Here is a 21,042-nt window from a genome sequence, read left to right as displayed (position 1 = left end):
TTTTATCCAAAACTAACTTAATCGATTGTCATTTTATAACAAATTTTCTTTCTTTTTTTTAAACTTGCAAAAAAGTTTTTTTATTGATATTAGATAGGGGAGGGAAGAGTGGGGAGAGAGAGAGAGAGAGAAAAAAATATCAGTTTTTCCACTTATTTATGCATTCATTGGTTGATTCTTGTATGTTCCCTGACCAGGGATGGAACCTGCAACCTTGGTGTATTGGGACAATGCTCTAACCAACTGAGCTACCCGGCCAGGGCTTTAACTAAAAATTCTTGAGTCTGAATAATGTGAGCTGAATTATACCCAGGTATCAGTGAAAACCTGCAGTTAAAAACAAAGACAAAAACCAATGACAATATACATTTAGGTATGGTCATTAACTCAAGGATTCCTTTTATTTTAAACAGTTTTATATAACAAGTCTTAGAAGCAGTATTCAAAATTACCATAAAAGATATAAGAATTAATACATATCTGCATTCTTAAAAATAGTTCTTTTTGAAGTTAATTGACAAAACTGTCACTTTCCTAAATGAGTATGGTACCATAAACTAATGGAGGAACCATGTTCTCAAAGTCAGCCTAACTTTTCCATTAACAGTCTTGCTTTCCAGAAACAACTGTGCGAGACTTCTTATGCCCAATAACATGTGAGACTTCAGTTTAAGATTAGTGAACATTTGAAATTGAATTTTCTTAAGTGTCTCACAATTGTAGGTAACAGGATATAGGCCCAAGTGAAGATGTAATCAATAAAAATGTATTTCATCAGAGTCTTGAGATATTTACCAAGTATTTAAATGATATCTGATGACCCAGGATTTGAGCCAGACTCATCATTAAATGCAAAATAAACAATTTGGTCTGGTTCATTGTTAAGGTTAATATTGGGGTTCTTGACTCCCCTCCAGTATGAATCCTGCTAAACCCCTTTCACAAGGGAATGTTACTAGTAGTGTGTTACTATTTGAAACTAAAGAGACTCAGTTGAGCACTTTGTGTCTGTTTTCATCAGTAGATACAAAAGATTTACTCTTAAGTCTGACTAGTAAAACAAACTGGAAAAAACATTTTCTATAATATACATGGACAGGCATCAGAATGATAAATTTCAGTAAAATGCACTTTAAAGTAGGAATATTCTTTCACTTAAAGAATAGCATCACATATAAGGAACACATTTAACAAGTTAAACAATAAAATCCTAACTAAATATTTAATTTAAAGACTCCAAACTTTTACAGATAAGGGTATTTGGTAAAGCCAATGTCTGAGCCTAAAATCAGATGCCACTAGAACTGGAGTTCTAATGTCTCTCCAGTCTAAGGCCTGACCACATTTTAAGAGCCGAGAGTGTTAACAGATCCTAATAATTATAGTAGCAATTTTAGCAGATATCATTTTAGAGTAAAAAGGAATGTATTTTTCCTACTGTGGGAGGACTGCAACATACAGGATTCTGTTAGTCATTGTCCCCAAATGGGAAAAGAAGTTTTTTATCACTCTATTTTATTCAAGTATCTTAGTTTTAGGGAGAAGGAAGAATCTGAATTAATTTTAGAAGAGGCTAGAAAGTTACTGTAACTGTAGAAAGGTGTTGACCTTGTGCCCATAAGAACTACTTGGGTTTCTTATTAAAAAATAAATTGCACAAGCAGGAATCAAGACCTCAGAGGAGGGGACTCAAGGGAACCCTTTCCTCAGGGCTTTATTTTTCACCATGGTAATTATACTAACAAAGACTTTAGCAAAATGTGGATCGATTATATAATGGTATGTTTTCACATTGGAGGGGAGAGGTTCCACGGGCACCACAGGGCATGGTGGTGTCTGCATGGAAGAGCAGCTGGGGGCCAGGTGGCACGACGTCTTGGTGATATAGTCCACAAGTCTGTTGTACTGCTGCTCTGACAGTCTCTCTCGGACTCCATCCACCTGGATTCAAAAAGGAAAGATTCTTTAGTTGCCAAACTCTCATAAGCCTTCCCTAACAGAATTATGGCCTTTCTTTTGCCTCGACAGTTTTGATACATTTTTAAGTTATCGAACAAAACCATTTTATCTAAAACGGTGCTTTAATTTTTCCTCTGTGGCACTAATACTGCAATTTCAGCAGTGTTACCAAAGCTCTGCACAAGAATATAAGGACAACCTCATTTGAATAAGCACTTGCTTGATATTACTTAAAATTCTCATGTTTTAAGCTGACGATAATATTCATCAACATCTGTCACTGTTCTTTACTAACCAGCCCAGCAACAAAGAAGTGCCCTTCCTCTGCTTAAATCTGATCACTATTAAAAGCTCTCTGAAATAAAAGCTCCTCAAACCTTTTCAGACAGAACCTTTTCAGTTTGAAAGAAAAAGTGGGAAGAGCACCTCTTTCAAACCAGTGGCTTTGGACAGAGCATTAAGAAAATACCTTTTGAACTGTAACATTTACTGTTTTTATAAATACTAGGATTTAAAGCCAGAGAAAATAAAACTGGGCAGAGAAAGGGGAAATTTTTATGGGAAAAAGGAGGATGCAAAACAAAGTACATTTATGATTCATAAAAGTCTGGCTCATCTTCAGTGGAACTCAAATAGAACTGAGATATATACTAACCTGAGCTCTTAAAGTGAGATTTTCTGAGAAAGCATCCATCTAAGGCACTTGGAGCTATAAATTCTTCCCACCCTGAAACTAGCTAGCTCCACGTCCATCAAGTGGAGTAGTAACGTTTCCAATGTAACTAACTGCTGTCTGTGGGAATCAGATAGCCAATGACCTTTCAGTGGTCTTTACCTGCTACATGTTGGTGAGAGCACTCTGGTAGAATTAAAAACATTTTAATGAGGATTCTTTAGTTTTCAAAGTACTAATGTAAAGAATTTGTATATTTCGCCCGCCAGTCTGGCTCAATGGTTGAATGCGCACCCACACACCAATAGTCACCAGTTTGATTCCAGATCAGGGAACACACCCAGATTGCAGGCTTGGGGTGTGCAGCAGGCAGCTGATCAATCTCACATCAATGTTTGTTTCTCCCTCTCCCTTCCTTTCTTTGTAAAAATCAATAAAAATATGTTTTAAAAAAAGTATATTTATGTGTAGGGCACAAACAAATGCAGACAAGGGTGTCTTAAACTGAAAGCCAGTGGGATGGTAGAGAGTAAAAGGGGCCTGCCAGAATAGTAAGTAGGGTATCTATTAACATTTGGGTCTCATTTTAAGCTAGGGAAGGAAAATAAAGCCCCCTAAAGATTCACTGACACATGGAAGCTGCACCACCAGGCGAAAGCCAGAGCTCTGATATCATTCGCTGGGTCAGGATTCAGCTGGAAAGCTCTGAATACACAAAGGTCTTAATTGCTCCTTCTGAACAGCAGCACAGGAAAGCCCGTGTTGTGAAAGGAATCTGGCCAAGGAATAAATTGACCTTCTGACTCATTTTGAGCCTCTCATAACGGATTTAAGTAGTGTGCCAGGCATATTAAGCAATTATTACCCTAAAAATGGCTGCATTTAACCAAGAAAAGCAAATGCTGATTTTATAAAAAATCTGAATCCTGCCATATTTGAATATAGTGAATGATGTCATCTACAAATTAATTCCTTTTAGAATTCAATGGAGCTGAGCTTCCTAGTATCTAAAGCAAAACCCAGAAAAGCCATTTTGTATAAAGATCTTAAAATACTGTTCTTAGTTTTCCCTGGAAGACAGTGTGTAGGCTTAGCCCAGCTTCATGTCTGGATTAGGCTGGTATGCACTGATGAGCAGGCCAGCCAAAGAAAATTCACTGTCTAGCAGCACCACTGAGTGTCGTCGTCCCCCCCCCCCCCCTTTAGAAAATAACGCTGGATTACAGCACTCCTAAGGAAGGGTTTATTGTCTCGGAAAAGAAAGTATTTTGTTCTGCAGCTTGGATCTCCTTTGAAGGAGTGAGTGGGGGAGATTAAGATTTGGACACAGGACTGGGGACAGTTTCTTATGAAGAGTTGAGGGGAGAGGTAAAGTGGAGTAGATAATGAGAGAGCAATTTGGAGGCTGAGGGCATACTGGCTGTCCACCCTTTCTGTCCAGTGCCAGGCGCTGCTGTGCAAACTCGTGTCTCACAGCTGCCCTGCAGTTCCTGCTCAGTCTTTTCCTGCCTCTGTTTTAGCACCTAATTCCAACCCTCGGTTATCCCTGAACATCAATGGAAAACCAGTATAGAGCATGGTGTTCAGAGTCAGTGCTTCTGCCTCTAACTCAGTGATCCCATGGTCTCAACAGCCTTGGCAACTTCTAGGGGAGGTGATCCAGATACCTCACTAACCCATAGAGAAACAGGTTTGTTTCCCTTCAGCTTATGATAATTCCCTACAATACTCTCCACCAACAGAAAAGCCAAAGACAGAAGGATCACAATCGACAGTAGAGACAGTTTAACAGCAAAAGATGAATCTCCAGTCTCAATAGTTTAGGGTCTGAAATATTTCCCAAGCAGTTAAGGAATAATGATGGTCACAAATACTCCTCAGGGCCTTGGAAGTTTTTTGTTAAGGACCAAGGACTTGAAGATAATGATACTATCCCCTGCCAAATCCTGTAGCCACATCACTGGTGCTTTATTGTCAACTAGATCTGAAGATTTTGGCAGATCTAATAAAGTCAGCCTGGACATCTGACCTCTGTTTATTCCCAGAAAGTCATCAACTTGAAGCAGCAATGTAGTCCTAGTGCCAAGCCCCAGCTTAAAGCTCGACTGATTGTGATCCAAGAAACTAGAGAAATCTCAGTTGTTGTGCTTGGCTGCCTTCCATCTTCTCAGATAATTTTACCCAAACAGTGGTGTGAGGGAGACAGGCTCCCATACCAGGAAGAAAATAAGGAAAGAGGGAATCAGGCAGGATCTGCTAGAGGCAATTTTGCTGTCTTTCCCTGGGGCTGCTCAGTCCCCTGGTTAGGACCAGCAAGCTCCACAGGGCCACGAACCACCCCATCTTGGCATGTGGGACAAGATGTCTGTTTCTGAGGTCAACTCTTAAAGCCCCTAAGTCAGGCATTTAGCGGGGTGACAGGCAGACAGCGGCTTTCCAGTGAGTATCTGCTCCCCAGGCTGGACTGCAGGAAGCTGTGCCACTCTTGTCAGGGTTCACCTCTGACCCCTGACCCCCAGGATGCCCAGCCTGAACATCCATTCCACATCAACTTATGTGTGGCCAGGAGTCAGCAACCAGCACATCTCGGGAGCTGCGTGGCCAGGGAGCTGCCCCAAGAGCCTAAGCAGCATCCCCAGGAGGTACCCCATGAAACGTACAGGATGGGAAGCTGTCCTATGGGAAAGGGAAAACAGAGCCTCAGAACACAGAGCAGCAGATGGGAGAGATGTATCGGTTTAAAAAATTGTGACCCCTCAAGTCCTGGGAACGGGGGAGTGAGTCGGACCTCCTGGTTTGTGAACTTGCTAAGATCTGGCCTACGGCCCATGCCTTGTTTCACTCTTGATATCCCTCAATTCCATGGTCTCCCTCTCCTGACTGGAGACCTGCTGCAGCCACTCCCAGGCCACGTACAGACTTGGGCCTGTTTCATGGAGTAGCTGTATGGACTGCTGCCTTGGTCCTGTCCCTTGTATAGACCTGTTCATTTTGAATTCCTGTCCACTCCAGCACCCTAGCCCCATGAGAACCTTGGTCAAGTCGTATGGTGGCTTAGTCCCAGGCTGTGAATCCCTCTGGCCTTCTGCTGTGATCTCCTGTAAAAGGCTCACATGTACAACTGGTGGGCCTTCCCCACCCCCTTCTGCAACACCCCCCTTGCCTCTCACATGCCCTCTGGCAGCCCTCCTGGCCTCCAGCAGACACTCCAGAGGTACCAGAGGTCAGCCCACATCTCAACATTGCTGGACGCTAGCCCCGGTCACCCTGTTTTCTAAATTGTACCTCCACATCACAGGACACTCTTGGCTGCTTGAGCTGCACGATGAGCAGGTTGTTCTGCTTGCTGTCCTGTGCGCAGTCGATCTCTGTGACAGGGAAGGCCTGCTGCTGTGTGTCCTCGCTGACACTCACCACGAAGAGCACTTCTGATGTAAGCAGCAAGCACCCTTCGTGCTCCTGGCCAGAGCCCCTCACCAGGGCCACATCCAAGGCCATGTGCACTTCTGGTCTGCCCAGAGACTGAAGCATTTTCCTGTTTCAAAGGAGAAAAGTAAGGCCAGGAGCCAGCTTTCAAAAGGTCAGTATTAGTGCTCAATATTTGTACTAGGGTTGGGGCAATTCCTCACCACACTCCCCAGGGGATTATTAATTTGATCTTGAAATATAATTGTCACTTCAGTTATCAAACTGATTCTGGTCAACAGAGCCCAGTTCCTTGTGGAGACAAAGATTTCCCTTGGCTCTGATTAGTTCTTTCTCTTCCCATTACAGGTGTCACCCCTAATTAGAATGCTGGTTCCACAGAAAATCTCAGACCCTCTCACAAGCCCTGGCTTCTCTGCCAATGCATCCTCCTCTGAGTGGCCGACCCAGATCTAGGGACAGCAGCCATTCTCTGTCTCTAGGATGCGCTTGTGCTGCCTGAGACGCTGAAAACTTCCCCTCTTGGGCTTCCTGTTAGCCTCCGATCAAGCCAGGCCCTGTTACCATACAGTGTACATGTACAGTTGAGCAAGCATCTAGATTATTTTACCAGACGTATTTGACGTGGCTATTTGGAGCCTGGGCAGCATGTAGATCACTTGACTGATAGCGCTGTTTGGGAAGCTGAGAAAGTCCAGCTCCGTGTAAAATGCCTGTGGTAAGAGAAGTAAGGAAGTTTTACTAGTTGTTTTCTGGAAAACAGTTCCATGTTACAGTGAGGTCATCTGCTTAGAGCCATCCATAAAGTGCTACAGATCAAAAGTGATGTCACATCTTTGGAAGCTAGTGTATAGATAATCATTCAACATTGCAATGCTCTTCACCCTGGTGATCTTACATTAGCTACAAACTGAAATCTGAATGAGCTGCAGTCTAAGCATAGACTGGCAATTAGTGGAAGCATAAAGCTCCCGGGAATAATGGTCCTGAGCAATGGCTTATAATGTATGTGTTAAAAAAGTCAAGATTGTTGACTTCCTTGCTTGATATTACAATACTTCTGTATCTGTGCTGTGTCTGGTTAAATAGTAAAAACCACCACACAGAGATACACACAAAGGCACATGGTTTGCCTAGATACAGCACTTCAGTGACTTAATCCAGCTGTTAAACATGAATCCATGTACATTTATGAGCTCTCGGGACCTCGGTTTATTACACGATCCCCCTGGTGCCAGCACCAAATGAGGGCACCCAACAGCAGCCACGCAGGCCTCCAAAGAGACTCTCCAGAACCAAAGATGGTACAGCATGTGTGCTTTCTGAGGGCTTGTAAATGTTTATAAATGAGGCACAGTCATTAGACTAAGAGTTAGTGGTTTGTAAAACCTTCAGTGCGGTAATAAAAGTTTTACAAGAATGATGGAAACCAACGAGGCCATGTGAGGCTCTGTTCTGAGATGCTTTTACATAAGGAAGAGTTCCTCAGCCCTGCGAAATGCACGGTGAGGAACAATGGCATTTTCAAAACCAAAGGAATTTATGAAGTATAAGTTGTCTTTCCCTCACAAGAAAACGGGAGTTTCTTTACTTCATCCACTTACGAGTTGCAGCAGTTCTTTCTATCAGTTTTCCTGTGAGTGAAAATGTCATTCACAGGAGAGAGAGACAGAAATAGAAAGGGAGGAGGCAGGGGAGAAGGGAAGAGGAACACATGTTTGTGTCTGTGTGGTCTCCTAAAGGAACCTCTCCGGATGGCTGCCTGAGTGTGGGTATTCGTCTGCTGCTCTCTTCCTTTCAGACACTGTTTTTATGCTCTGATCTGGCTGCCCCTTGTCAGATCTGCTGAGGTGCAGGATGTCTGCAGTGAAGTGTCCCCCACAGACTTTGTGGCCAGATGCTGTGTGCAGTGCTCATGTGTCTGACAAATGAGAGAGCCTCCTGTAATGTGCGATACTAGCTAGACAGTTTACTTCACCACCAAAATGATGACACTGATCTGGGGTAAAAAGGTAACAATTCTGGTCACTTGTTTATTAAAAGTCACTTCCATGTGCTCTGTCGAGAATGCAGAAAATAAGCATGGGATGGCATGCTTCCTTTCTCACACCCATTATTCCTGTGTGCACACGTGTACATGGGCGAGGAGGCCAAGTGCAAGTAGTGCCTCGAGCCCAAGGTCTCCACAGCTGCCTGCTGAGGAAGGGGTTTTCATGTGCAGGTCATGCGTCTCTGCGGTCATTGCCTAGGAGACTCGGCCTGGCTGCAGCAGCAGCGTGGAGTCTGCAGGTGAGAAAGCCACGCCAAGCACAAAGCTCTGTGGGCATGTGTGTGCACACCCACATGCATGCACACACACATGCTTGGTCCCCTCTCCTTCTCCACATACATACACATTGCAATGTAGAGATATCTTTCTGCCTCCTAATCTATTTTTCCTTTCAAATTTTACCAGAAAAGTAATAATTCTATTCTCTGCTTCAGTATATTCTCCATATTGCCCTCAACCTGTATCTAACTGATCACTTTTCATTAAAGTCTACTTCATTAAACGGATTGTTGTAAGATTCTGGAACATGTACAAGATATATTGAACTTACTAATGGATTTCTGGTTCTATAATTTTATTATAATTTATTATTAGTGGTATAACTCTACTCTTCATGTAAATAAGCATAGGAGGTAAGAAAGATAGCTACTTCACTACTTATAGATTATCATTTTATTTTTACTCCTTTGTCATGTGAGTGTTAGTTATCTTAGGGAACCCTTCGCCTAGTAACACAAATGGTGATATGTGAGTTGGCCTGACAGGCTTCCCACTGACTCACCGTAACCAGTCTGCGACACGAGCTCAGCAGCTCCTCCGATGGGTTTTGTGAACACGCCCATGATTCCTTTCCCCACACCTGAGATCACACCCTTGGCCTTGTGTCCTGCTGAAGCATGAGCATCGGACGTTTTCTGGAAGTTTTGCATTGGCTGATCGACTATGCCAGCAATTGCACCTGAAAAACAAAAAAAGCTCCCTGTAAGGGCTGACGCTTAAAATCTTGAGAAAGGGAAAACCTTCAATCTAGAACATAGTTTCATTTGGATTGAAAAATGAAAGCCCACCCTCATTATAAAGTTCTTTACATTTATTTAGCAATTATCTAAGTACCTTGAGGGCAGTTTAAGTTAGACATTTATTGTCTCATTGATACACAATGTTCAGACTGGGTTTGGTCCAGTATAGTCAGCATCTGTGAAGTTCAGTTCAGTGTTTAATAAACATGTCAGACTGTTCTGAAGTTTCTCCCTTTCTCCCCATGCCTTTCTCCAGAAACCAGGCAACACAGTTTAGGGAGGAGAGCTAACAGTTCCTTAGGAAGAGAAAGCCTGCTCAGCCTAATGCATTTCCAATGTATTAAGAGGATGAAAAAAAACTGGAAGGCCCAGCCCCTTTTCTGGGTTGTCCCTTTTAATTAGAGCAATTATTCATTAATAACTTAATATAATAATAATTATTTAATAAGATTAATGTTGATATAGTAGTCATTTCTAGTACATAGTGCTGCATAATGACATTTTGGTCAATGACAGAATGTATATGCGATGGTGGTCCCATAAGATTATAATGAAGCTGAAAAGTTCTCTTATAAAAATTCTATTTTCTAGTAACATCATTGCCATTGTAATGTAGCACAATGCATTACTAATGTGTCTGTGGTGATGCTGTTGTAAATGAACCTACTGCCTGCGAGCCATATAAAAGTATGGCACATACAATTATATACAGTACAACACTTGATAATGCTAATAAATGACTATGTTACTAGTCTATGTTTTTACTATACAGTAAATCCTTACTTAAGGGCAAACACAGTTTCTGCACATTTTACCACAGCTAATTGATGTAAATGAGAAAAGCTTCTATGGCATCTCATCAACATTACAATGAAATGACTATTCGAGGACCTGCTGTATTATTCTTTTTATCGTTATTTTAGAGTGCATTCTATTTATATAACAAGTTTCCTGAAGAACAGCCTCCTGTGTTACGATAGAACAGCCTTGCACATCTCAGGTTTACCACATCTCTCGATGGCATCATTTTCTCTCGTGCTTGATTTCATCTCGTGGTTTTGAACAGTGACGTGCTGTGTGGCCTCGTAGCCTAGGAGCCGAGGGCTATACTGTGTAGCCCTACTGTGTAGTAGACTACCATCTAGGATTATAGGCACACTCTATGATGTTTGAACAACAAAATCACCCAGTGACGCATTTCTTAGAACATATCCCCTGTTAAACTGTGTGTGACTGTTAGCTAATCTGAGTATTTACTATGTGCTGGGGTCTGTACTAGGAGCTTTGCTTGTATGGAATCATTAATCCGAATAATCCTAGGGGTCAGGCCTGGTTCTTATTCTCACTTCCTAAGTAAGGCCACTGAGGCACTGAGAGGTTAAGGAATTCTCCCCAAGGTCACACAGCTGTCCAGGCGTGAGGAGGATCTGGACGTGGAAGTCAGAGTCAGCGCACTCTCTGGACCACCGAGCTGTTCACTCTCCTGTGTATGAGGCAGGCTCTTCCCGGTGCCGGACTTGGAAGCACTTCCCTCTCTCACTTCAGCTGAGGTTTGGCCACTTACTCTTCACTTTAGAACAGCGACAGAAACCTGCTCTCACTGCTCTGGCGCTGACGGCTTTCCCACGGGGTGCTTGGTCCCTTGCTCTCACTTTGAGGGCGCAATGAGGAGCTCTAGCAAAAGCCTCACCAGTCCAGACTTTTTTCCATGACGGAGTGAAGGGTTCCCTAACTCAGTGAGAGGTAAGAATGTCACTACAATTTTTGACTGAATTCTTTGCTTTCAACTCAAACCTGCTAGGATTAATGAAAATACACAGTTCCCCTGGTAGAAATTTTAGTACATGTCAAATCCCATTATTCCAAATGCCACTAACTCAAAGTCTCGGGTAAACGGAGATTTCCAGGTCTCAGTTAATGACCTGCTAATTTCAAGCAATATTCCACGGAGCAGCCCAGTGAAACTGATGGCCAGTCCCTGCAGGTCACTGTGAAGGGAGTGTTCTTTGCGGATTCTGTTCCTCTCAGCTTTGACAGAGCCATTCAAGTTTACGTACTGACAGATTAGGAATGACCTGGGGCGACAGGCTGTTTCCCAGCCTAGACCAAAGCTGCTCAGACCTTCTAAAGAGATGATGTGGGAAGCAGAGGGAGCTGCTCACAACAGCCGGCCGCCCTGGTGGAGGGTGGAGGGGTCACTGTCTCGGTGCCTCCCAGCCAGCCAGTCCTGGAGCTCGCCTCACACTTTCAGTCTGAGGAATCCGCTGCTCTGCTCTCCATCTACGAGGTCAGGGGTCAGGGCAGCTGGGAAGTATTAATGGAACTGGCCACAGTGGAGGTGACGGCTGCCTTCACGAAGTCCATGGGAGAGGCAAGAACCCTGGGCTCTTGTCTTCAAATCATGTTACAGTGGACAGTTCAAAATGATTAGCATGACATCAATGACTACAGCTCTTATGATTTCATTATCTGGTTTCGACAGGTCTCTAAACGTGGTGACGGGGGCGGGGGTGGAGAGGGGAGGTGGAAGAGAGTGTAGAGAGGATAATAGTGATGAAAAAATAAAAGAGTAGGAGAACGGGGGTAATTAATTAAACTTATCAATATATTAAATTTTTGCCTGCATTTCTGGTAGAAATGTCAGGCCTATTAAAATTGAGTTGGAGGGCTGGTGGTTACTCCGACGTGACTCTCCCACTTCCCTGTGATGTTCCAGGCCTGACCTGTGTCTGGGGCCTCGGTGGCCGTGGTGACCCCCACACGGGGCTCTGACTTCTGCCTGCGTGAGTGCAAGCAGGTATCGCAGTGAAACTCCCCTCTGATCTTCCACTTCCTCCAGCCACCAGCCAAGGTAAAGCTAGTTCTATGGCTTTGATAGATAAACTATCTGGGCAGCCTGAACCCATGACAAGGTGTTAGGTTCGAAGAGGTAGAGGAGAGGCTGTCAGATCACATGCCGTTGCCCAAAACCAGACCCTGGAGGGAAGCTGGCCCGTCACGCACCGTCACACACACCGACACCTCCCTGGTCACCAGGTGCGAGCTGGAGAACAGAGTCTGTGAGAGCCTGGCGGTCGTTTCACGGTGTCTGCACCGTGCCCGCGAGCGGCAGCTCTCTCCCGGCTTCAGAGGCTCTGTTATTAGTATAATCCAGCTCAATCCCACAACTGGTAAATTATTTACTGTCGTACGCTCAAACTCTGCTCTGAGGTTGAAGGAGTGGAAACGGAGCCCCCAACTTGTCTGTTGGCGCCAGGCCCACGGGGTGGGCGGCCACATGGAGCCAGCTGTGATGTGATGAAGCGAGGTGAGGAAGGAAGCGAGCACCTCGGAGGGTGGGCGTGCCGCCGGCCCAGGCAGAAACTGGGGAGGTGTTTCCTTTTCTGACCTCTCCTTGGAAGAGGAGGGCTTTCTTTGAAGCAAGAGAACTAAAAAGGCCCTCCCTCCCCTCCTCTGTGACTTGCTCCTAGTCTCAGGCAGAAAACACTGTGTCCCTGAGCTATGACATTCCTGCTGCGTGGTTATTTTGGTGCTGTCCTTACCACACATTGTAATTATTTTGGGCACTTTAAAAATAATTCACAAAAGCAGAGGCACAAGCTGAACCTGGGCCACCACTCCACAGCTCACCACGCCAGAGACAAATGAGACCACAGAGCATATCAGCTCCTCCAGCTTGAGGTTCACAAACCGGGAAGGAAATACTAGTCTTCCCGGCCCTGCTGCCTGCGAACGCATCTGCAGATGCTGACAGCGGTATCAGAGGACGACTCAGAAGTGCGGTCTCTTGGGTGCACAGCTCTTTGCACGCTCGCTTGAGGGCAAGTGTCCTCATTCATCTGCTGGAGGCCTATTTTGTTGGGATTCCAAATGGTATCCCAAGAGTGGTGGTGAAGACAGAGGGTGCGGCTGCTGGGAAATCTAGCAATGCTTCATAAGTTAGGCCACAGCCCAAGAAGCGTGGGTCAGGAAGCAAGTTCTGACGTCTTGCCAGTGGTATTCACGAGCAAGAAGTCACGTCTGGGAGGGAACGTGGAGTGTAACTGACACAGAGCCCACATCCTCTCAGCACGGACTCCAGGGAGCAGTAGAAAGTGGGGCGTATGGGGAATAGATCTGGTCCATGTGGGCAAGCCTGATGCCAATTCTGCAGGCTACACACAACTGTTCCAAAGCCATTGCTTTTCGAAAACTGTGGTGGAGCTGCTCCAACAGCCTCGGCCACATCTTTCAGCGGCGTCTCTGCCAGCTGACACTTCCTTGCTGACCTGAGGCGATGTGGCTGGGCACGGCGGCCAAAGACTCCCTTTGATTTTTCAAGTGTCTCATAACACTGCACAGTATCTACACGAAGGGAGGCAGCATCAGGAAGGCCCACCATCCCATAAATATTAGGGGAAATGTGTTTTCCCCACCCTGAAACTTTCAATTGTTCAGCCTCTCCACATCCTGATTGTTTCCAGGCCCGGGGCCCTCGTGGTGGGTGACGTGGGAAGGACAGGCTCTCGTCCTGGCTGGGGGTTTGACCTGGGCACGTCAGTGAACCTCATCCATGCCTGGGCTTTGAAGATCAACTAAGATGTCGATCCTAAAGTGTTCATTTAATACATTTCTACTAACTGGGTCATCAATGTTTCCGTCTTGTAAAGGAAATGAGCACTTTGATTTCATTTCGCATGTTGCCAACCACTACATAATAACAGCTCTAGCCTCACAGTAGGCACGTAATTGCATTTCTGGGAATGGATCGAATGGTGACAAATCTATACTTTCCCAGGTAAGGGGACCTGGTTGGTTGTCCTCTCCGTCTCTTCTTGCCTGCCACACATCAGGGAGTTCTCGGACTGGAAGTTTTTGAGACAACACGGTGACTGTGTGGGATACAACGAGCTCTTAAATCTTAGAGGAAAGGAAGCCAGTGGGGGCCAGCTCTGAGATGCCACTGAACTCACTGTCTGAGGAGCACAGGTGCTCAGTGTGCCGCTGGGAGCGGAGCTCCTGGGCCCAGGGTCAGGCGGGCGGCAGGTGCCATCAGCACACAGTGGGGAGGAGTCACATGCCCCCGGAACTCCTAGGTTTTTGGAAATTACCAGAAATAACAGACTAAATGATCCCCTTGCATGGATGAGGATGTACAAGACACAATGACTATGGCAAAGATCAAAGCTTGATGGTTAACAGCAGGAGCCAGGCCCCGAGGGGTGACATCACAAAGCCAGTTATGGCTCCTCCCATAACTGATTTCCACCATCAGGCACAGCTTCCTACAGGGAAAACTGGGTAGTGGGGCTGGGCTTCTCTGGGGGGAAGAGACAGTCAGTCAGGACAGAGACAGCCACCTGCCAGCCAGCGCAGGCCTCCCCTGGGAGCACCTGCGGCTCCAACCAGGACTCAGATGGAGGGAAGGGAGCTCTCCGGCCCAGAGCGAGGTCACAGAAGCCCACAATTCTTAGCAAAAAGAAGTCCCACAGATCCCAAACAATGACTCGGGGCACCCAAGCTGATCATTTCCTGTGGTTGTAGCAACTTAACCCAGTGGACTAAAACTAAAGCAAAAAGGCTCCCGCCATTGCTCACATGACACTGTTTGAAATCAAGCCACTCTGGCAGTTCCTTTGCTACCATAATATCACAACTACAGGCTCTGCTTACCACACACAGGCCCTGTGCCTGGCACTCGACCATCGTGGCTTCTAATAATGGTATTTCCAGCCCCAATTTACACAAGAGAAACTGAGGTTCAAAGAAGATGAGAACTCACCTGAGACAGAGAAAGGCTGTGGACACCCTAGCCTGTGGCCGGTGGGCTCCTGGGGAGGCGGCCCACCCCCACACCAACGCCCTTGCCCATTGTAGCTGCTGTGCCTTCGGGGCTGCTCCTTACCCAGCCCAGCCATCCCGTCCCAGGCTATTAGCGTCCCAGTGTCCACACATTATTAAATGACAGTGCCCCACACCACAGAATGTTAGGACTTAAACAATTTGTAGTAACCTAACCTGCTCTTGTAACATCTTACTACGTCCTCTCTGGGCCTGTGCTGGCCGCACTGCGGGTTGAGGGGTTGTGTTGGAACGGCGGACTAGAGAGAGGACAAATCCTTTCAAGCTCAGCTGTCCTGACCTTTGTTCTCTCTGCACTGGGCACTTTGATCTCTGTGAGATGCACACTCCTTCAGATGCTGGGCAGGCACGCTGCCAAGCAATACAGTTTTAAATTCTTTGCAAACAAATACACAAAAAATAACCTTGAAAATCCTGCTCTGCAAAAGCAGCTCTGAAGCTTCCTTTTTATAGATTTTTCCAAAGCAACTTATTTTTCAAACATGGCAACATTTGGAAAAATCCATAGCAATCTTCATCTATACTGTCTAGCTGCTTGACAAATGAGTTAGCCAAAGTTAGTCTGATCTGGCAATCGTTAAGGAAAAAAAAAGGAAAATATGGGTTCCTAACTGAGGTTTACATGACAGTTGCAAGTTGCTCAAGTTCTTCACAAACAGAAGCACCTATAGTGCCCATGCCTATGAGGGAGCAGGTGTCTGCAGAGTCTGTGGCCGTGAGGGAGCCACAGTCTGCAGGGCCCGTGTCTGTGAGGGAGCCAGGTTCAGGTTTGCCTGCAAATCACTTTAACAAGCAAGCAGCTATGCTGTCCTTTAGCTGACACCCCATGTTCATGGGGGCCTTCTGTGGGATGATTCTTTTTTGGAGAGCCGAGCTTCGAGGACGTCAGAGATACATTTCACACTAGAGGCCAAGGGAGGCGGAGCACGGCGCTGCACAGGTGAGCCTCTCATCAGACAGGATGACCTGGCACAGCTGCACCCTGGTGCTGGAAAGGGGCTCCGGAGTCTCACTGACCCAGGCTGGAACCGAGTGAGTGCCAGACCCTCTCTGAGCCTCTGCTCTGTCTACAGAAAGGATGTGAACTTCCCAACCGCCCGTCCTGGGAGCCCAGTCCCACTGCAGAGCCAGAGAGCCGACTGAGCACATGTCCCCACAGCCCTTACCCAGCAGGCTGATGCCCAGCCGGGACAGGCCATGCTGGAGCCCCTCGCCCAGACTCTCCGGGGGCTGTCGTCGCCACTCCTCCTGCCGGTTGTAGTGCTCCTCATCCAGGGACAGCCGGTCCATGTTTCGGGCGAGGCTCGTGGCCAGGTTGGTGATGGAGGTGAGGGTACCTGAGGGCACAAGAGCACATGGGTTGGCCTCCGGATCGTGAGTATGGAGGACCCAGGAGCGTGGTCCCGAGGATGTGGAGAGGAGAGGGGGCAGGGCCGCACCTCTGTGCCCTCCGGATGGGCCCAGAGAGTGCGTGATGGCAGCTTCCTCTTGGGCAGCTGGAAGCAACAGCCTTAAGAAAATGAGGCAAAAATGAACACTTGCTTGTGCCAGGGATGGCAGTCCTCGAACAGGACAGGGTGGAATCCTGTGCCCGGAAACACCTCGAGTTCATGTGGAGCTGTCACTCACTGCCATCTGACTGTCAAGGCTTGGCTAGAACAGTGGGTTTTGAAGTTCTTATTGAGGCCCAGTTTTAAAGGTTAAAATTTGCCTGCTCTGATTTTAAAGGTTAAGGTGAGTTACTGAATTTTAGACAAACTGCAAATAAATGTGTCTACTTTAGGACTAAAAATTATTCCCTCATTATTTCAGTCATAGTAAAGGGAGACACTGAGGTTTATCATTTGACAGTTTGAGGAAATGACTATTGTGCCACTGAGAATATGTGCAATTTTGATAATCGGGACATTAACTGAAAAATGTGAAGACACTAAAGGGAGCGAATCATGTGAGAGCCATGATTCTGTCTCTTTTTTTCCTAAGAAAGGCTATTTTAGCATCTTGTTCAAAATATTCAGACTCTTCTTGAGCAATTCTGCATCGATCTCATTGAACAAAACTGAAAAACATCAATGGACACATTTCTGAGGCTAATGAGTTAGCTCATCTGTTGTGGATGTCAAGCTTCCTGAAGAAATGCAAGATGCCGTTTTCACAGCTGCATCTTTACCAGTAATCTGAAAAGAAAAAATATATGCACACACACAGATCCCAACAGACCAAAAGGATTTTGCTAAAAAGAGAGAATGAGAGTAAAAAACACGCAGTGAGTCAGCATGCTAAAATTACAGATGGATTTCAATTTAGCAGGTGTTATTGTCTTATTTTAAAATACAAACAAAAGAACCACAAAGATTTAAGTGTCAGGAGTGAGGAATCCACCAGTGACTCATTTGTGAGCTCCCGCAGCTCGGCTCACAGGCCTGGACGGCTGGGCCGGGGGAGTGGTCCTGCCATTGTCCAGGGAACTTGGTTTATTGCTCATGCTGTTCTCTTGCCAGCCCCCTTCTATGGATCAAGGGTTCTCATGTTTCAAGCTCAAGTCTTCTTTTGAGGCCTTCTAGAGACTTCTATAACCTGCCTGTTCATAACAGAGTTGCAGCACTGTTGACAGTAAAAAGCCTCTTATGGGGGAGAAGCCCTTTGCCCTGTTTTCCCTGCCTCCTGCTGAGAAGAAAAGGGGCCTCAGATGGTCCTTGTTAGGCCCTGAGTCACTGCCAACCTGACCAAAATGTCGTCAAGCAAACACGGATAAAACGAAAACATTCCCCTTCTCATTCAGGGCAGCAGTTTGGCTTCTGTGCTTGATGGCCTGACTGGCCACAAGATGGCACTGTTTACGTGGCATGCTAGGGAAAAGTTGGCTGCTGCACTCCAATCGGCTTCCACGTCAAACTGTATCCATATCCCCACCAAAGTTATGACAACTGTATCTACATTTTAAAAAATATGATGAGGCAACACAGTGTAGGATTTCTGATGCTTAGCAGAAGTCCCGAACACCTTTAATATTTCTGTATTTATCACATGGAATAACAGTTGAGCCAGTGCATGTTTTCCCAATGGGAGGTTTAAAATTCTGAAGTTTCTGAAACATTTTCACACACTGCACAAGCGAGCAGTGATCTGTTTAAAACATAAGACATTATATATGAGCTTTGTTACAAATCCAACATTTCGCTGCAAGCTAACAAGCCAAACAAAGCTAGAGGCAAACCTAATGCATTTAAAACTTTTAACACCTTCCTTGAAACACACACACACACACACACACACAAAACAACAACAACAAAAAGACAGGAAGGCATAAAATAAGGCATTATTACAAGGAACCAAAATAGCTACCTTTGGAAATGTGCTTTACAAAGGACGTTGTCCCTCTGGAAACTCCACTCACAAAGGCTCCTGGGCCTCGGGTCAGCCCCTCGTACGGAAGCCTAAAGAAGTCGGCAATCCCATTGCCGATGCTCCGGACCAGACTGGCCGGGCTGCCGAGGATTTCCAGAGATCCAACCACCCAGCCTGGAAGGGACCAAAAGGAAGGGGTTACTGAGACCTTAAATACAGCACTTTCAACATTTGGGAAAAATGACACATTTTCCCTGCAATTCATTTTTCACACTAGAATTGAGAATGTAATAAGTGCCTTTGGAGTAAAATATGGGAAATAACTCATTCACTGTGAATTCAGATGTGGCAAAGTTTCATAGTTTATAAATCAAAGTGATCCTTTTGGCAGCCTCACAAATAGCTTTAATATGACTTCCCTGCTGGAGCCTCCCACAGTCCTGCTAAAAGGGACCCGTGTGCAGGGGCCCAAGCACCCACCCGGAGGAGAGGCGGTCCCGCAGGCTGCAGGTGTTCGCAGGCTGGGACGTTATCTTTAAGCCCTCCTTGGGGCAGCAGAGGCACTGGGATAAGAAGATGCTTGGTTGGAGGAGGAGGCCAGATGCTAAATGGGGTGTTACAAGGGGGATGCGAAGTTCTGACAAAGATGGAGAAGTTATTTTCAATCTTTCCCAATCCTACCAAGCTGAGTGCTTCCCTTTAGAGTGGAGCTGGAGCCAGACAAATGTCTCCCCTTCAACCCCAGCTCCAGTTGTGTAAACTTCGGTGACAGGGACATACTGATTAGGTTAGGGAGGGGAGTGTTCCCTGCAAACGTCCCAGGAGGGGAGCTTCGGATCTGGTTTCCTGTGTGAGCCGGGGCTTGCCAGGAGCTGGCCTGCTCGGTGACCTGATTACTGTGCGCACTGCCTCGTGGGAACGTGGCTGTGGTGTGGATTCCGGCAGTGGCTTCCCTTCGTCTTCCTCCCTGGGGTGGGGGCTTGGGGCTCTTGCACAGGGGACTGGAGGTGCAGGAAAGGGCCCAGGGCTAAGGAGAGGAGTGTTCGAAGAGGGCGACTTTCTGCACTGACCTCCCAGCCCAGGGATGACAGCGCTCTAGCGGGAGGCCCTGGGGACAACACTGTGTGGGAGCCTGCCTCACCAGCAGGTTCTCGGAAGACAGGCCTGTGACAGAGAGCCCCAGTCACATCACTGATCCCAGAGGGCTGGTGAACGTGGGTACAAAGCTCAGCCAGAGCCTTAATGGGACCCAGGCCCAGCTATTGTAGAGAGGCACATTCTTAACATCAGAGCCCACCTCTCCTCTGGAACAGTAGAAGGTAATACTAGGGTTTATGTTAAAAGAGGGAATACTTTCTAGAAGATGGTTATAAATGGAAGGGCCGATAGGTGTCAGCCATTCAACATTTAAAAACAATCTTTTTATTGATTTTTTAGAGAGAGAGAGAGATAAACATCAATGTGAGAGTGAGACATCAATAAGTTGCCTCCTGCATGCCCCCTACAAGGGGATGGAACCGGTAACCTGGGCACATGCCCTGACCAGGAATCAACCCGGCAACCTTTCGGTGCATGGACCCCCCCCGCCCCACTGAGCCACCTCGGCCAGGGCAGGCATTCAACGTTTTTAATTTTCACAGGCAACTGTGCAAGAGAAGTACTCTTACCTCCCTTCACATAAATTCGGGTTAGCTAATCTCCACCATCTCCCAACAGGCAGGAAAAGGGGGGAACTGGCTCAGAGGCTAATAGCTCATAATCTCCCCCGTGGTTAGACACATGGGCTGGGTTTTCAACCAGGTTTACCTGATTCCACCCCCACCCCCAACACACACACCCTGGTAAGCCCAGGCTCTGCAACAAGTAGGCAGGGGCCCGTGGAAGGCTGTGGAATACTCTTCTTTGGAGGGCCCTCTGGGAGGTAAAGAAACAGTAGATGCCCTTTGGCCTGGAATAGTTGTAAGGTTCCACATGGAGGCAGAAGGGTGGTCTAGAAACATTTCAATTCCCCTTCTCTCCAAAAAGTCCACATAGAAATAAAGGTAGCTACTGCCAAGCGAAGATCCCAGTGCAGGGGGCACAGATGGGCAGAAAGAACCCTCCACGCACGAAGGCAGGGTGGGTCTCCTGGATCAGGACCATCGCCTGATGGGAGGGCCGTGTGTGCACCAGAAGTTCTGCTCAGTGCATCTGAACTGGCCAGAAAGGGGCAGCAATATCCCAGGACACTCCTTTAACTGTTTTCCTCCAATAGCAAATATAGCCTTAGCTTACTTGTTTGGGAATTTTGTTGAAAAAGGATGTCTGTCTGCTATTCCATCAAACTGAGACTTGGGGGTAGAGAGGGACCCCAGGAAATTATAAAGGCCAAATTCTTTCCTTTAAATAGTGTTAGTTACTCATTTCTAATTACTTTACTGTTTTGTTATGCAATTTGTTCACTCCCAGGCCAGCCCTGGCCCTTCGGACTAGTACAGCCCTGGCTGGTGTGGCTCAGTGGCTCGAGTGTCGACCTGTGCACTGAAGGGTCGAGGGTTCAATTCCCAGTCAGGGGCATGTACCTGGGTTGCAGGTTCAATCCCTGGGCCTGGTTGGGGCATGTTTGGGAGGCAACCAATGGATGTGTCTCTCTCACATTGGTTCTCTCTCTCTCTCTCTCTCTCTCTCTCTCTCTCCCCTTCCCTCCCTTCCAGTCTCTCTAAAAAATCAGTGAAAAAAATCCTCGG

The 21,042-nt window shown here is 46.5% G+C and overlaps 1 protein-coding gene across 1 annotated transcript in view; it reads right to left on the bottom strand.

The window, feature by feature from the left end:
- Positions 1–489: 489 nt before the first annotated feature.
- The window catches only part of VPS13B (vacuolar protein sorting 13 homolog B), an 867,799-nt gene continuing 847,246 nt past the window's right edge, over positions 490–21,042 (bottom strand). Inside the window, exons 57-62 of the mRNA XM_036263824.1 lie at positions 18,314–18,490; positions 16,135–16,305; positions 8,890–9,066; positions 6,669–6,771; positions 5,918–6,167; positions 490–1,941 (exon numbers count right to left, since the gene is read on the bottom strand). Of these exons, the coding sequence (XP_036119717.1) occupies positions 1,690–1,941; positions 5,918–6,167; positions 6,669–6,771; positions 8,890–9,066; positions 16,135–16,305; positions 18,314–18,490 (1,130 nt within the window). The 3' untranslated portion in view covers positions 490–1,689. The remainder of the gene's footprint in view (positions 1,942–5,917; positions 6,168–6,668; positions 6,772–8,889; positions 9,067–16,134; positions 16,306–18,313; positions 18,491–21,042) is intronic.

The sequence above is a fragment of the Molossus molossus genome, unplaced genomic scaffold (genome assembly GCF_014108415.1).
Source record: "Molossus molossus isolate mMolMol1 unplaced genomic scaffold, mMolMol1.p scaffold_m16_p_16, whole genome shotgun sequence".
NCBI lineage: Eukaryota > Metazoa > Chordata > Mammalia > Chiroptera > Molossidae > Molossus > Molossus molossus.
Note: the sequence above shows the minus strand (reverse complement) of the source record. Positions and strands in the feature narration are given on the sequence as shown.